At 42.1% G+C, this 17208-nt stretch overlaps 2 protein-coding genes across 2 annotated transcripts; both read left to right on the top strand.

Annotated features, from left to right (window-relative positions):
- The first annotated feature begins 326 nt into the window (after positions 1–326).
- Positions 327–6123, top strand: LOC137867127 (coiled-coil domain-containing protein 112). Its single transcript, XM_068703563.1, has 14 exons — positions 327–371; positions 790–920; positions 1446–1567; positions 1851–1940; positions 2123–2198; positions 2595–2721; positions 2984–3100; positions 3301–3438; positions 4385–4506; positions 4747–4873; positions 5122–5289; positions 5536–5634; positions 5732–5850; positions 5937–6123. The coding sequence occupies exons 1-14, from the start codon at positions 327–329 to the stop codon at positions 5965–5967; spliced, it is 1512 nt and encodes a 503-aa protein (XP_068559664.1). The 3' UTR covers positions 5968–6123.
- Positions 6124–6413: 290 nt separating this feature from the next.
- pggt1b (protein geranylgeranyltransferase type I, beta subunit) lies at positions 6414–15346 on the top strand. Its single transcript, XM_068703774.1, has 8 exons — positions 6414–6541; positions 7001–7119; positions 8557–8621; positions 9089–9240; positions 9653–9785; positions 12506–12551; positions 14102–14286; positions 15089–15346. The coding sequence occupies exons 1-8, from the start codon at positions 6414–6416 to the stop codon at positions 15233–15235; spliced, it is 975 nt and encodes a 324-aa protein (XP_068559875.1). The 3' UTR covers positions 15236–15346.
- The last annotated feature ends 1862 nt before the right edge of the window (positions 15347–17208 follow it).

Here is a 17208-nt window from a genome sequence, read left to right as displayed (position 1 = left end):
GTATGTTCTCTGAAATTTTGTACAATTGTAATATTATATAACGTTAGGTAGAGGCTTCAAATAAGGCCAGTTGGCTTTTTGCCTCTTCCTGCATCGTGATATTCATCTAATTCATCTAATTGTATTTTTATTTTATTGTTTGAATTGGGCGAAATAAATAAATAACTAAACTAAACTAAACTAAACAGCACCAGCTATAACAAAGTCCAGTCCATTCGTTCATGTCCAACCGATTAATGATGAGCAGCGCTCTCTGCTGGTAGGAGCCAGTAACTGCAGGCGCACGTTTTTAATAATGTTTGTTTTGTTTACAGATTCACTTAAACATGGCCGCCCTAGCAACCACGCGACGCGCTGATAAGCATTGCTCGGTAGCTATCACAGAGATATCCAATGCATTTGATCTCAAAATTGACATGTAGTCAACAACTTGAGTCCTCTCAGATGTTTGATGTGTTCAAGGACAGCAGGAGATACGGCTTACTGTTAACCAATGCTAGCTAACGTTAGCTAGTTACAGGAGATGGAGTAGACCGCTTGTCATCTAACGTAGTCCGGTGTGCTCTTGTCGTGTCTTTACTTTGTACTGTTTGTGTGGTATTTTGTAAGAGCACGTCGTGTGTGACTTTGTTGCACGTTTCTCATGGTGCTGTGCTCTGATGTACGAGCTTCCATTATCGGACGCTACGTTGCTCCAGAATGTATTGAATTTACACCTGCAATCGCTACTATGCAGTGCCCTACGATCAGCTGTTCTGTCTTGCTTTTTCCCTGCATGAACTCGAGCAGGGAGATGGAGGCTCCAGCAGTGTCCAGCAGCGCTGCTCATCTTCTCCTGTCAGCAGTGACGGCGTGGATCAGAGGCTCGTCACGCAGAGAGCTGCTCACTTTCTCAGGGAAGCCGAGAAAAACCGGAGGCAGTAAGTGAAGCTGCTCAGTGTTTTATTTTACATCTCATTCGAAATCCTCAACCGCTTGACTTTCACTGTACAGATCCATTGGTGGACAAATTGATGAGAGCCCAACACAAAATGAAATACATTACCACAGACGAGACTCACTATAAGATCAACAAACAGAATGTCGCTCATGTGTAAGCTTCACAATGGCATTTACTGCAGGCATAATGTAATGGATCGTATTACAGTGCATGGTGTGTGTGTTTTGTTGCTTTAACTTTTAGCCCTCAAATACTTCACACACACATGTTTTGTATGGAAAGTAAAATAACACTTTCATACAAGCTCGACAACAGCAAGAACTGATTTGGTGCTGATGAGGCACATTCCTTATGTGTGCTGTGTTTCTATATCCAATCACTAAACTACTTTAACACGTCAAATCACGTAGGGAGTTTGGCATCAGGGACTTTGTGAAGCGTTTAAAGCCTTAATATTGATGTGTCATCACTATACCCATTTAACTGTTCTACTCTCACCTCACAGGATTGAAAAGCTGGAGAAAGAGAGGACCTTGAGTGTTCAGTGCAGAAAGAATGGCTGGACAGATGTGACTGGAGAACTGGAAGAGTACGAAAAAGTGCTGGAAGAAGAAAGAAATGCTGAGAGTGGGTCTTTCTTTGCATGACAGTATCCTAACACCCCCCCCCCCCCCCCCCCCCCCCCCAGATGGTCTAATGTGGCTTGGTGAATATAGGTCTGAGACAGCCTTAACACCATGTGGTGTAAAATACTCCATTGTGATTTATTTCCATGGCCTTTTCTCTGCCTACTTCCTGGAAGTAGAGTCAGAGCAGTAAACCAATGTTAACGGAGACATCCACCCTCGACACTTCACCACTTTGATACAAACTGCTGTTCATAATGTTCTTTGCATTTCTTTTTCTTTAGAGATGAATCTTCAAAGGCAGCTAGTGAAGATTCATAATGGCGTGAGGAAGTTTCAGAGACAGCTAGTAGATGTGAAGCCAACTCCTCAGTGTAAGTTGTTTTTTTTTGTACTGCCTTATAAACAATCATCAATATTTGTGCCATTCTGCTACATCCATACAAAAGATGCCATTGTAAAGTAGTGCACTGCTCAATACATTGTAGTGTCATAATCATGTACAGTGAAAATCAGATTTGTATTCATGTTTCTGCATTTCTACTTGTGTTTTCAGTGATTGAAAGACTGAAGGAAGTAATGTCAGAGGTGGAAAGCTCAATTAACTCCCTTAAAGTGGACCAGCGCTCATGGTAACAGGATGCACTCAACAGCTTCACACCAGTTTTGACTCAGTAACCAGAAAAGTAGAAACCCCAATACAATGTAACGTCCTTTATTAAGAAATACCACTTTTAACTTAATGTTCAGTTACATACATAGAGCACACACAATTTGAAATATTAGAAAAAACACACTATTTCATATGCAATCCAATACACATTTAATCTCATGAATAAAATATATAAATATATAGATAAATAAAACATGCCCGGTTTAAACTATTCAAAAATTACAAGGTTATGCACCCAATCAGGCAGACAAGTAAAACAGTGTACTGATCCGTGTTTGCTCCACAGTGGGAATGAATATGTGTACGCTCATGAAAATATGAATAATTATCTTTTGTGTTTCTCTGCTCCTCTCAGCTTTGAGGAACTTTTGAAGGAGGAGAGGACATGCAGACAGGAGATTTCTGCTTATGAGAAGAAGATTGAAAACTTGAACGTTTCTGTCAAATCAGACCCCAAACTACACACAGCTCCCACTGTGAAGGTCTGCCTCTCCTTTTCCTTCTCCTCCTGTTCCTGTATTTCCTCTGTTGTCATCATGTACAGTATGCAATGAAAAGAGGAGGGACAGTCACGTTTGTGTTTGAGTGTTGAATCTGAGGATGTGATGAATAAATATCACACAATGTTAACCTCTTGAGATGGAAAACAACATGTTTGAAATCATTAAAAGGTGTGTTACGAGTTGACAGATAATGTTTATTACATTCTTAGTGTCTTTCATTCATGATTTTTTTTCCTACTAGACCAAACCCCCAGACAGAGACCTCCCTGCAGAGGTCCGAGCACTGGAGTCTTTCCTGCTGAAGACAGGAGGCGCTTGTGGTGGCTGGGACCAATATGACCACCAAGCCTTCCTAAAAGTAAGACGTTACTGTTATTCTGTCTCAATAATGAAAAGTCTCCTTTCCTCTGCCACCTTCCTACTTGCGGATCTTTGCACACACTGGACACCACTACTTAATCTAACAGTGTTCAATGTTTTGCATTTCGCGGATGCTAAGCCAAAGGTTGATCACCTCAAGATCCCTGTCTGTCCGGCTCTAATCTGTTTGATTTACAGGTTTGGGCAAAGCACAGTGGGCAACCAGCCTACAGGAAAGAGGCCAAGCTGTACTTGCCTGGTAAAACACTGGAGGAGATAGATCAACATGAGGACTGGCATCAGGAGCTGATCTACCTACAGAACAAAAAGAGAGAGGTACAACAGGGCTGGAAATGAACTTTTTTCCTCAGTGTCCGATGACTGTCTCAATTTCTACATTCAACTGTCCCAGACTTAACTACCAATGTCTCTTGGAGTGCTTTTTTTTTCTTCATTCTACGTAATACATTTAGTTTTGTGATGAAGTTCTGTTAGGTGTTCTCTACACATATATCTGATTTAATACATTTAAATCACCCTAGGTGTTTGACCACAATCACTTTTCAATATTATTTTAGTCATTTGTTGAGTTAATAATAAAGACATTGCTGCAAAAATGCAAACCTGTTTCTGACACTGGTATACGGCAATGGGAACTTTAAACATAGTTCATAGTACATTTTAAATACTATCAGTAACCCTTCCATTTTATTCTAAATTGTGAAGTCATTTGTAAAGTCTGTTTAAATATGAGCACTATTAATTAATAATTATTCATCCTTCTGACATTTAATGATGAAGAATGAGATGGGAGAGACAAAACATGTATGAGCTCAAAAGGAAAGCAAACCTGGTGAACACAACAGTCCTCTGCAAGTTGTAAGCATCACAAGAAGATGACGCATAAGCCACATCCCTAACTTCACCAAGTCCTCTTGTTATTACTAGGTCACCTGACTTTGGATTGGAAAAGTTAACTAAATCCAGATTTTTCATTTTTAATTGTTAGAAAAATGAAAAAAGATTTTGTCATTAATTTTTTTAGATACAATTTTAACATCTTTAAAATTCTGTTGTTTCCTCCACCAGGTTGTGTGAACAATAAAGTACAACCTTTGCTATAATTGATTGGTTTCCGATAGTATAACTATGCCTACAGTGCTTGTACACTTGTATTCCATTAACTTCAATTAGAACTGACTTTATTCTGTATAAAGCCGGGGCCCAGAGAGAGCTGTTTGGTCTTTTGAATATGTTGTACTTGTATTCGTACGATACCCAGGCTATACAGCGGTGGAAAGCCAGCAAGCATCGGGAACGCCAGACCAGAATACAGAGTCAGGAGGAGGCGGAGGAGGCAGGGAGGAGGGAGAAGAAGGCCAAGAGCCAGGCCCACCAACACAGGTGAGTCAGAAGTAGAGCATAGAATAAAAAACACATAAAGATGAGGTGGAGCAGACTTTGATTTCCTGGCTAAAGCTGTGAAATGCACCCCCAAGTCAAACGATCCCACCAGACCTGACACCCAAAGTGTTTCAATGGACTCTTTTAATACACGTAAATTTGGGGACTTTATTTGCTCTTTTTGTTTCGTCACTTTGGTGTCACATCTGTTTCATTGTGTTTTATCCTCTTCTGTTCAAGGACTGAGGAGGAGAGGAGGGAGGCAGTGCGACGACTGGAGGAATGGAAGGAAGAGAAGAGAAGGAATAAGGAACAGGAGGAGGAGCAGAGGCTGGCTGAGGACATACAAAAAAGGAGGCGGGCAATGGTGCTTTGCGTGTGTGTGTGTGTGTGTGTGTGTGTGTGTGTGTGTGTGTGTGTGTGTGTGTGTGTGTGGCTGTGAACATTAATTTTACTGTGGTTGTGGTTCATCAAAGATAGTGATTCTGTATTGATATGTACTTATCTGTGCGTCTCTGAATTTATTTAGCGTTGAAAAACGATACACATACACACATATATGTAAATATGCTTGGTGCCCTTTTTAGCTTTATCAGAAAATGTTGTGTTTTTCAGGAAGAGCGTCGCCGGCAGCTGGAAGTGAAGCTGACAATTGAGGAGCAGCTACGACTGAGGAGAGAGGAGGAGGAAGAAAAGGAGAGGAGGGGGAAAGAGGAGGAGCAGAGGGAGATGGACGAGAGGAGAAGGGAGGCAGCAAAAGTCATCAAACGCTTTAATGAAAGGGTATGAAGTCTGAGAATTACAAAAACACCAAGAAGCACCAGCTTTTTTGTCTGTTGTACTTTGTATTACCACTTCGAAGGACCAGGCTTTCTCACTGGAGCACAGGTCTTGTTTTGTGAGGTTGTAAAGTATTTAAGAGAGCTATTTTTCCAGTTTTTCAAATGTGGGAATAAATGCCAAGGCTAGTGTAAGAAGATAAATGACTGCACGGTGTAAAATACAAAGCTTGGGTCTGCCTTTCTGCAGGATTTTCACAAGGTGGAGGCAAAGCTTCAGGAGAAACAGCTGAAGGTAAAAGAAGAAGAGGAAAGACGGAGGAGGATCACTGCTAAGTTAAAGGAGAAGGTAAGGGTTATGCAGCAAACAAGTCACAAACATTTTAAAATCTTAAATAAAGAGGGTTGTGGATTTAGGTAAGGGTTAATGTTTGTTCATCATTCAGGTGGATGGTCACGTCAGCAGAGACCCCTCCAGGCTCACCCGTCCCACTAAGGGATGGGAGGAGCGAATGAAACACGTTGGATCTTCAGGAGGAGGGCCTGTGCTACAGATGTTCCACAGGTCTGATTGCCCCAACTTTTGTGTGATGCTTTGGGTAATAATAGGTGATTGTTAAATCACTAAAATGTTCTGTTGTTTTGTTGCAGAGCTGTTCCAACTTGGAGACAAGACCTGTGATGAGCAACAGTGAAAGTCAACCAAGCAGTCCGGAAATGCATTGAGAATTCTGTTTTCTGTTTTTATAGAAATGTGATCAAATGAAAATTCACGCAATGAGACCACAAAACCAGATTGTGCCTTTCTTTGAATCTACTATGTGCTGCTATGAATTATATTAACTAACATTTTACAAAACTGGTATTTTAAATAAAAAATGTTTTAAAACTTCAGTTTATTATCTCTGGCGGTCTATTTTTCCTCTATTGATATGGTTCACTGGTAATAGTGTTATTAGTTAGCAAAAATAATCTCCAAACAGTCAATATTTATTATGTGTACTTGTTATGTCTTCAATAGAGATAACACTAATGAACGGACCTTTCTGTACATTGCTTTGTAGAATAAGCTTTTATTTTGAAAAACAAACGTACCGGAAAAGATTCCTCATAGGTGCGGATGCAAAGATGGCGGAAGAGGAGAGCCACTTTGAAGAATTTGAGCAAATAGACTTTTTAAGAGATAGACATGTACGATTCTTTCAGAGAACACTGCAGGTGTTACCTGAGAGATACGCCTCGCTGGAGACGACCAGGTACATTTACTGGAATGAAAAACGTTGCTTTAGTTCATGTGTTTTGCTGAAGAACTTGACTAGCATTCAAAGCTAGCTGTGGTTCAACCGTTTTGAATGAAGGCTGGCGCAAGTTAGCTTAGCGGGCTCGCTAACATCAGCAATGGCAGTGAAGTTATGACAGATTGGCTGTAACACCAGTAAAACAGGAAACTAACTGCACGACACCCTGTGAAGCTAATTAGAAAACGTTAGAAGGTTATTTTCGTAGGAATAAGGCTCATTTGAAAGTGAACGTCAAGCAAAAATGTAACGTTAATGTGTAAGATGAGCAGGTTCTTCATCTCTAAACCTAACAAATAGCTGCAGTGAAAGCTGAGCTAAACCAACAGCTAACGTAGATTGTTGGCCTATTAGGCTATTTATTTGTAGCGTGTAGATGTGGCTTTTGAATAAGATTGCTCTCTGCTTTCTTTCCAGGTTAACGATCATATTTTTTGCCCTGTCGGGTCTCGATGTGCTGGACGCTCTGGATGTGATTGATAGGAATACCATGATCGAGTGGATCTACTCGCTACAGGTTCTGCCCACAGAGGACAGTAAGTCTCACATCTTCTCACGTTTTCACACCTGACTGTAAATAAACTGAGTTAAAAAAGAAGTGAATTATAAAAAAAAGGATGCAGAACAAGTATTCACTGCCAATACGACCAATATAGCAATGGTTCACATGGAGCAGTAAATCAAAAGGTTGTCTAAGCAAATGTTAACTAATAATTCATTAGTTAGTTATAATAAGTTGAATGGAGCGTTATCACCTCCAGGACTTCACGAGAGCCTTATTGGACAAATTAATGATTTGGGATTGTTTTCGACACTCTAGACAAGACATTCCCGTATTGATTCAGCTCTAGAGAAAGACATCAAATAAAGGCATTCTAGGAGAAACTTCCTCGAGGAATGGATACTAGTGGGTCAGAGCTAGCTTAGTAAAGGTACAGGACCAATGCTCTTTATCGTTGAGCGGACGCTGTTGCACACATGGTTTCTAAATCTCCAAGCTTTGGTTGGTGTGTTGTGGTGTGTGTGAATGTGCACATTAATAAAAACACAACCTTAATCAGGTTCATGTCATGCTTTTCCTAAAATATTTGAAGTAAATTATTCAATAGTGTCATGGAGTGTGTGTGTATCTATGGCTCTATGGTTTCCTGAGGGAGGGAGGACGGCCCCCCCCCTCCTCACCTGTTCTAACCATACCTCTGTTCATCAGGGAAAGTTGGTCTTTAAATATTTAATGATTTGGTTTTTTTCTGTCACTAACAAGCAACTCTGTGCCATCTGTTTTGACGCCCAGTTAGTTAATTATGCAATAGAAAGCATGTCTGGATAGCCGTGTTTGATTGGTCTCATTTTTGCTGCCGCTATATGTTTGTTGTCTGGCTGTTTTTCTGTCATTAGCTGAAAATGCAGCTTGGGGGCCACTTGAGATTTCCTCATGTGTCATTTCTGTCCCTGATGCTGTTGTAGGAACAATTTCCCAAAATATGGTTGGCAGTTTTGTTTTCAACATTAGTCTGCTGAAAATACATATTGTAGAGATTTTCTGGCTTGAATACACATGTGAAATGTACACATTTAAGAATAAATGATCATGGCATCATGTAATGCAACATGATCCATGTGTTATAAACCATTTCAGTCAGAAATAGTCAGTATGATGTGTGACACAAACTTGGGTTGACATATGTTGAAACTGACCAGCATTTTGTTTACTTTGCTGATGACATTTTGTTAATTGGGTTCTGCTGCGTTCAATGTTCCTCCCATGGCCTGTAGATGGCAGCAGTACACTTTATTTTTAGCTCGCTGAGCATCTTTGCAGCACCTTCTGGAAGGTCGACATGGACAGATTGAGACCTGGTTTGTGAGACAGTAAAACAGAGAAAGGCTTTTGTGTTCCAGTTTCTTTTGTTTACCAGTACACCATCGTTTCTTACATCTCCACCTTCTCTTCTCCTGTTATTCTCTTCCAGAAGCTAACCTTAGCCGTTGTGGTTTTCGCGGATCGTCGCATATTGGAATTCCTTACAGCACTAAGGTACTGCCTTACCCCACACTGATTATTAAACCTCATCCCAAGTTTGAACAGACATTGTGTCTTGTATGTAAAATGTAATGTAATAGTCTAAAGATATATTTTGGGTAAACATATTCACTGCTGTGATCACACCTTTTGTCTATTTTTGCATTTGCATTAAACCTTCTCGAAATACTTAGGCCATTCCCAGTTGTATTAGCATCATCTCAGCAGCTGTATATGTAGTTATTGTGTTGGATGTGCTTATCCCATTTGGCCACACTATCCCCATGGAGACGTAGTAATGGATTTAATGGCATTGCCAACCTGAGTCATTTCCCCAAAAAGGTCCATTTGAGCCGTCTGTAGATAGCAAAACAGTCTTTTCATTGTTTTTGAACTGCTTCTTTTTCTCCTACTATAACCTCTTGATTTGTTTTCTTTGTCCGTTGTATGAATAATATCTCATTTTGATATTTCTACTTAAGGGTCCAGGTGTGCTCCATCCATATGACAGTGGCCACGTAGCCATGACCTACACTGGGCTGTGCTCGCTGCTAATACTCGGAGACGACCTGAGCCGGGTGAACAAACAGGCCTGTCTGGCTGGTCTCAGAGCTCTGCAGCTGGAGGACGGCAGGTCGGTGTAGACACACACACACTCACTCATGTGCACATTTTCCACCGTGATCTACGCTGGCACTTTCACTCTGACTCAAATATGCCTGAAGTCATGTGAACACTAGCAGTCTTAATGTGGACTGACATAAACTCACGTTTGGTCCTACAACAGTAGTTGCTTTGTACACACACACACACACACACACACACACACACACACGCGCGCAGCCTGTATAACTTGTCTGGCAGATAACACTATCTTCCCACATAAGTATATCTGAGTTCACCCTTTAGCAATTTCAGCTGACAGGCCTTTTTATAGAAAGACATGACTTAAATGCTGCAAATTCGGAACATAGACATTCAGCTCATTTTCAACTGTTTGTGTAACTCTCTTGTCTTTCTGTCTCTTTGTGTTTCCTTGCTTCCAGTTTCTACGCAGTGCCAGAGGGAAGTGAAAATGACATACGGTTTATCTACTGCGCCGCCAGTATCTGTTACATCCTGGATGACTGGTCAGGCATGGACATCCAAAAGGCCATTGAGTACATCAGAGGAAGTTTGGTGAGTAGATGTTAAAAACATAGGTAGAGCCATTGGACTGTGGGGAGAATAGGACGTTTTTGGTGCAGCCTCTGTTCTGCAGCATTCAAAGCAGTGTCTCTACACTGGAATGGAGGTAATCATGGTTTAAAAGCTGTACCAAAGGGTTTCTTTCGCCTCACAGGGAGCAACAATTTCATGATGCGTCTCCTGAGTGATATCTTTGTCAGATTGGCTGATGTGTAACTCAACCCTTCCTTTAGCCTCGGTGTTAGTTGTTCTATCAGACGTTAGTTCGACACATCAATGCGGTCTGTGTGAGGTGTTGTGTTCATGCCCGTCATCTCAGTCTCTTGAACGACTCAACAGAACAGAGATGTTCTCATTCACCTCTAAACTCCAGCTTGTTTTTAGTTTAAGACATTTTAACACAAGAGTGTGTCTTCATTGTTGGCAGGGTGTGTATGACTTTATCTTTCTCACACAGACGAGAGAGAGAGAGAGAGAGGGGAGGCAGGGAATGCTCTGTTAATTAGTTAACAGATAACTGTGATTCATGTCTGAAAAGGTATATTTATCCACCGGCTACATGCTGGTGGGTAAATTCCAAAATGTCTGTGGCAATGCAAGTTAGTTGTTGGTGACTGTAAGTATACAGAAGCCACCAGATGATAGCCGGTGTTGTGTTGAAAATCCTTTAAACAGTAGATAAGTTTACAAGCTACACTGATTTATATTTGGATGGCGCCAGGTGTCCGTTTACCAACCTGATTGTTATGGTTCATCTGATCGGACCAGACGGACAAGGACTAATGGTTTCCAAGTGACTGCCATCTATTGTTGAACTTGTGTAATTTAGTGGAACTGCTGCTTATGATCGGCAGAGAAAATAATGTTGTTTTAAAGTAATAACCAGGTCCTCGTTCATGGAGCATGCTCATTTGTAGCCGCTCTGTTGCATGAAAAAAAAAAAGTCGGTTTAGACTGAAATACACGTACAACCCATCGAAGACGATTACCACTTCTTGCGCAGCCTTTTCAACATTTTGAGTCAAATGAAAGACTGAAGAAACGCGTGTGAGTAATTCTCATTTTGAGAATGACGCATCACACTTGAGCCGCTCTGCAGTCTACAAAGCCGGTTCAAGCAGCCAGGAAGGCATGTTGGCTTTTGTTCGTGGCGACACCTTTAAATCATGCCTCACCATTTAATGCTTTTTAAAAGATAGGTTCAGTGTGAATGAACGCATGGAGTAAATCTAAGCAGTTCAGCGTCTTCTGCCAGGCTCACATTAGCCTTTCATGACTGATTCTTCTTCTTCTTTTTGTTTCACTGAAGCGTGATGGTTATATGACAGTTTCCCATTTCTTTACACAGTCCTTTGCATTTTTATTGAACACTGCAAGGTCTTTTGAGTTGCACGGGTTGGGTAGTAGAGGGCAGACAATGCAGTGCTCCATAGTATGGTCTGCTTCTCCACATTCACAGGTGGTTGGGTAGGGGGTATTCCCATGACAGTTGGAGGAGGGTCATTCTCAAGCTTTTTCTTCCAGAGTTAGATTCTGGTTTCTTCCAGAGATTTTGTTAGGGACTGGACATGGCTGAGAAAGCTTCTTCTTGATATTAGCCGTTGGGCCGGAGGGTGACATCCACGGAGGGGATGGCCGTTCATCACTAGTAGATTTTGTTTTCTCGACTCGGCTGGCAACTTCCCGTCTAATGAGATGAAGGTTGCTTGTGTGATCAGGCGGTAGGTGTTGTTCAGTGCTGGGTCAAGTTTCTTGGCATGGGTTGACCTCTCCCAAACTGGACATGCATATTCCGCAGAGTAGCAGCACAGGGCCAGAGCAGTAGATTTTGAATGTGTGTGCTGTGGCTCCCCATTTGGAGTTGGTTAGTTTCCGTAGAATGTTGTTTCGGGAACCGACTTTGGATTTTGTGTTGTTGATGTGCTCCTTAAAGGAGAGAGTACAATCCAGGGTTACTCCAAGGTACAGACCATTTGATGTTAAGTGGTCGGTTGGCTTCACGGTTCCTGAGATGGAAGGAGCAGACTTGGGTCTTTGCAGGGTTGACATGTAGGTGGTTGCGCTCGTAGTAGAGGAGTAGCTCATCTAGGGCTGTGGTGAGGCTTGATTCTACTCTTGAGATGTTACACAGAGATCGTCTGCATAGATGAAACGCTCAGTGTTCTGGTCCATTGGCTGGTCGTTGGTGTAGATGTTATAAAGCAGCGGGGCCAGCACACTACCTCGAGGTAGACCACTCCGTTGTTGTCGCCAGCGACTCCGCTTGTTATTCAGGACAACAAAGAAGCGCCTGTCTCTCAGAAGGGCTCCAATGAGGTCTGTGGGTGCCAGGTCTTTTGTCAACTCCAAGATCTTTTTTAGGAGGAGGCGATGGTTCACAGTGTCATATGCGGCAGATGGATCAACAAAGACGGCGCCTGTTACCAGTCCTTTCTGGAATCCGTCCTCAACGTGTTGAGTGAGGTTCAGAAGTTGGCTTGTTGTAGATTTGCCGGGTCGGAATCCAGCTTGTTGAGGTATGATGGCTGGTTCAGCTCAAACAGCTTGTAGAGGTGGCACAGCAGAGAGATTGGGCGGAAGCTCTTTGCATGCGCTGGGTCTTTGCCTGGTTTGAGAAGGGCAATAATCCTGGTTTTTCCTCCAGATCTTTGGGATCGTCACTGATGAAACATTGCTTGTAATTGAATGGCTCTTCATTTTCCTCTTCACAGTCATACGACAGTGGGTTTGGCCAGGGAGCTGGGCGAGAGTCACATGGTGAGTACAATCATCATGTAATGACCTATACTTAATTACAGATGTCAAAAGAAATGTCAGTTTGAAAGCTGAAAGCACATCCGTGGGTGATCTCAGTCAGTCAGAGAGGAGGGTGCACATGTATTTGGCAGCCCAGATTTAAACAAAAATCATCAGGGTTCATGTCGGATCAAAAGGTTTGTGGGTGCGTTGGCGGTGTAGTAGTAGAGGGCATGAAAGTGGCTGATGGGAGTAACTGGTTTAAAGGATTAGCCAATAAAATCCATCTCTGTAGAATACATTGTCCTCATTAATCCCCTCACCCCCCCCACCCCCACACACTCAAATTAAATCGTATTATTATTCTGACACAAAAGCCTTCATCCTGCACACACACACACACACACTCTCAAGAACACTGCTTGGAGCATATCCATCGTCACCTTCATAGACAGATTTCATAAATCCAGTCTGCATCTAAATCAAACAGTTTGAAGGGGTTGATCCTCGTGCATCTGTGTAATTTCCCTCCTTGTGATAAATTAAACTTCTGTGATTACAGTCTTCACTGAGACTCAGCTGTCTTCTGCAAACCAGCCAACTCTCTGTCTGAGGGCTGATTACACATCGGTAGAGATAGACAGTAGATGCCCATTACCCATCCATCCTTGAAGTGTGTGTTTGTTCAGCGCCAAGACCTCCCGCACTGTGCGCTTTTTTAAATTTCCACAGACTTCTTCTGTAGATGATTATGTTTTAGGCTACTGTGTAGTTCAGTATGTGAAACGTGGTATTACAGGAACTATGTGCCAGGGTAATAAATTAACTTTCTCCATGTCTTCAGTGTGGCTTTTATCTCTCTGCTTCCTCTCTATTTCCAGCATTTTCTTCGTCTTTAGACTATGCACTCTCGTTTTCTGAAGACAGATATTTACGTTCCGGTTGTCTTAAACCTACTGTTAGAATGAATTGTTTTGGATTCCCCACAGTTTGATTCAGATGTATCGTCCTGTGCCTGCAGTAGATAGTGAGCGAGACACGTGTGATTAGAGGCGAGTGTTGCACGTCGGCCAGATTTACACCCCTGACTCAAAACCCTTCAACCCGCCTTCCCTGTGTTTCTCTCCATCACACACGAGCACACAAACAAACGAGCAGATAAGCAGTCTGGGCTGGTGGTGATGTTAAAAAGTGTGACAGTCATGAAAGCAGCTGACGGTTGGCTTGTAGAAGGTGATGGATAGCCGCTGCTTGTGGCTGCACTGATAGCAGCCTGTCGTCCATCGATGAACACACTCATGTTTGTGTGACTCGAGTTGTAATGACACTCTGCATTCCTTTTCATTTGCAAAGGTTATTGTGCAGAAAAATATAAAAAGGCAGCCATAGCAGCCATTTGCCTCACTAGCACACGTTTCTTTATATTGTTGGACAAGTTAGCTCCACATTTTGAACACTTCCACATTTAAGTTAAGTGAGAGTAGCTGGATGCTATAAAATATTTGGCGGTAAATTAGCCCACACACAGACACGCCCCCTGTTTTTACTAATCCACTGTCTTGTGTGTCCAGGTGGCTGGACGTACTGCGCCATAGCCTCTCTGTGTCTAATGGGTCGACTGGAAGAGGCGCTGAGTCAGCGGGAGCTGGACCGGATCCGGCGCTGGTGTATCATGAGGCAGCAGAGCGGCTTCCACGGTCGCCCCAACAAACCTGTAGACACATGCTACTCCTTTTGGGTGGGAGCTACGCTAGAGGTACGGACCGGAGTATCAGACACACACTCCTGCAGGCATTAACATGTTTAGTGTATTTAAGTATTTTACCTCAGATCTCTTTCACCATTTTCTCATGAGAGAGAGGTATTAGGTATAAAGTGTGCTGGCATGCAGTAAATAACATGAGGTCTTTTTAAAAGCCCTGTATATACTCACACTGTCGAAACAACTGGGTTAATCACCACCAGCACACACACACACACACACACACACACACACACACACACACACACAACCCAAAAAGAACTTGTGAAACCGGTCAGCATTTGGGTCATAACTATGCCAGAGGTACATGGACAAGAAAACTGTGAGCCTAACTACAGCTAGCTATGAGTAAGCCAGGCACACACACACACACACACACACACACACACACACACACACACACGTGTAACCAAACACGTTGCACGAAAACTGTGAATTTCTGGGTCAAAACTGTGCCAGAGGGAACAAATGTGCAAACAATGTATTTGGCAAAAGTTCTGTATGATCAACATTAAGGCCTGACGTTTTCTTCACTAGTGTCTGTAGATGGAGATTGCAGTAATCCGCCTTATTGAAATCAAATGCAATGATAGGAGCATGATCTCACTCTCCAAACACAACACGCTCTGCACCTTTAGAATTGAAAATGTATTTTAAACCGCAGAAACAGCCAGTTAAAAATACCCAACAAATCTCTGATTGTTATTGGATTTATTTGACTCGTTATTATTTTTGTAAAACCTCTCTCTTCTTCCCTTCTTCATCTCTCATGGTCCCCCACCCCCTGCTCTCCCAGCTCTTAGACGTGTTCCAGTATACAAACTTTGACAAGAACAGGAGCTTCATCCTGTCCACACAGGACCGGTTGGTGGGAGGATTCGCCAAGTGGCCTGACAGCCATCCAGGTGAATGTTCTGACTTGCACAGGTTGCTATTACAGTGACACATAGCAGTCAACAGATGGAGGAAAACCGATTGCAGAATACTGCCGTGATTGATTTGTGTTGCTGTTTCTTTTGCATCTGATGATCTCTGTCAAAGTAAGAGTGACACAAATCCCACCTACCTTTTATTCTTCTGTAAAGGCAGCAGGAGTAGATGGAGGGGTTGAATGCCATGTTTAATGTCCATGTGGTGGAAACACAAATAGACTATAAAGAGGTTGCTGTGCAACATATGGTTGCTGTTTATTCCTCAGTAGCTTCAAAGATCTCTCGTTAGGGACAATGTGATAATGTGACTAAGCAGTTTCTTTTCTTGTTTTCCTCTTCGGGCTGAACAGTTTGTACCCAGCCCTCCACAGGTGCAGAGAGGTCAGGGTGGAGTTGTGGTCGGCAGTTTTACTTGAGATCAATGGAAAAAGCTCTTGTAACCCTAAACTTCAATGGTGCACATGCTTGTGTCTGTGTGTCTTGTAATGTGTAATTGATGAGGCGATTGTTCGTAGGTTGCCCGAGGACGTAAGAGATCGAGCTCCTCACATTACAGGAAACGGGCAGCAAAGATCGGCTGGAAGAAACAATGAGGCTAAACGCAGGCTGTGTTGACAAAGCCTCGTCAATATTACTGAACAAAAGAGAATTTGAGGAAATAAAAGGGAACAGCATGGGTACTGATAGCATTGGACTTGCATGTACTTGAACAGTGCAGGATCTGGTCTGGGCAGACTGGAATGTAACAATAACGGAGAACAAAAGAGGGTTCTGTGTGTTTGTCGAGCAGGACCGGACCAAATATAGCAAACTGTACTTTGAACATTTCAGACTACTTGGTTCAGTGCACAGTTGCTCCTCAAGAAGACATCAGGTCATCATCGGTTTGATGTTAAAAAAAATATTATAAGAATTTGCTGCTGCCTTTGCTCATAAAAGAGTCATGAAGTGAATTGAGGCTTCTATGTGGAAAATCCATTATCTGATTGGGCAATGTGATTAACCGTGTTCAGTGCAGCATGCACTGCTTGCTCCTGTTTTGTTGAAGCGATCCCTGCCCTCTGAAAAGCACAGCATTGTTTGACGAAACTCGTAGAGGAAAGGGTTATTTTGATCAAAAGGCAGCTGTTTTCGGGGGAAAATATGATATATGATAATATAATATTACCTCACCTGCTCATCACCAAACCGCAGACAGACTCAGTTAGTGGCAAGTTGATGAAGACGGAGGAGCAATTAAACACACCCAACTCTGAAAGAGTGAACATTTTAATTGTTGGATGTGAAAATAAGCGAACACATTCACCATATCGACTTAAAAGGTGATGATCTGTCAACAATGTGTTCGCAACTTGTTTCCCGCTGCCCCCAAGTGGCTAAAAAAAAAAGGTTCTAAGTTTGAAGACATGTTACAGTTTGTCCTGAAGTTTGGAAAAATGCAAGTAACCGTAATCTCTAAGTCCAGCGGTTTAGAAGGCCACAAAGGGCCCATTACTGTTTATCAGACATCCTCTTTTATAATGGATGACTCTGTTAATCCAACCATGAAGTTCTGCATGTTTTTAAAACTTGATAATTTCATGGCCATTACTCTGAAGTACTGCTGGGAAATAATTCAATTATAGCGTTTACCAACTCTCAGTGGAATGATATCGTGGTCTTAACTTAATGTTCTGCAAACTTCAGTTTAATCTACTTATTTTGTACAAGGTTTACATTATTTCATTTTTATACAGTTGCCCTGTATCACAATTTGTGAATATATATAAATAAATAAATAAAATAAAATCTATATTGATAAATATCCTTGTTCTTTAAACCTTGGACTGATCCAGACATTGTTCCTCTTCCATACAACCTTGGGTTTGAGTCCATAGGAGTCCTGATTGATGCTGCTAATGTTGCTTTGATAGATTCTGATGTCTGTGTCCGATCATCTGTCACTTAATTATAATTCAATTGCTGGTCCATTAACTGGCCGGTG

The sequence above is a fragment of the Cebidichthys violaceus genome, unplaced genomic scaffold (assembly GCF_023349555.1).
Source record: "Cebidichthys violaceus isolate CVI_PGR_0920_01 unplaced genomic scaffold, fCebVio1.0.p SCAF_9, whole genome shotgun sequence".
NCBI classification, from domain to species: Eukaryota; Metazoa; Chordata; class Actinopteri; order Perciformes; family Stichaeidae; genus Cebidichthys; species Cebidichthys violaceus.
The sequence above is the reverse complement of the archived record's forward strand: the minus strand, read 5'-3'. Positions and strand labels throughout refer to the sequence as shown.

Excerpts from the sequence above, each read along its gene's own strand:
- LOC137867127 (XM_068703563.1), top strand. The coding sequence starts at position 327 with ATGGCCGCCCTAGCAACCACGCGACGCGCTGATAAGCATTGCTCG. Across the intron at positions 4,507-4,746 it reads AGCCAGGCCCACCAACACAG|GACTGAGGAGGAGAGGAGGG; the intron begins GTGAGTCAGAAG and ends CTTCTGTTCAAG. Across the intron at positions 4,874-5,121 it reads AAAAAAGGAGGCGGGCAATG|GAAGAGCGTCGCCGGCAGCT; the intron begins GTGCTTTGCGTG and ends TGTGTTTTTCAG.
- pggt1b (XM_068703774.1), top strand. The coding sequence starts at position 6,414 with ATGGCGGAAGAGGAGAGCCACTTTGAAGAATTTGAGCAAATAGACTTT. Across the intron at positions 12,552-14,101 it reads AGCTGGGCGAGAGTCACATG|GTGGCTGGACGTACTGCGCC; the intron begins GTGAGTACAATC and ends TTGTGTGTCCAG. Across the intron at positions 14,287-15,088 it reads GGGTGGGAGCTACGCTAGAG|CTCTTAGACGTGTTCCAGTA; the intron begins GTACGGACCGGA and ends CTGCTCTCCCAG.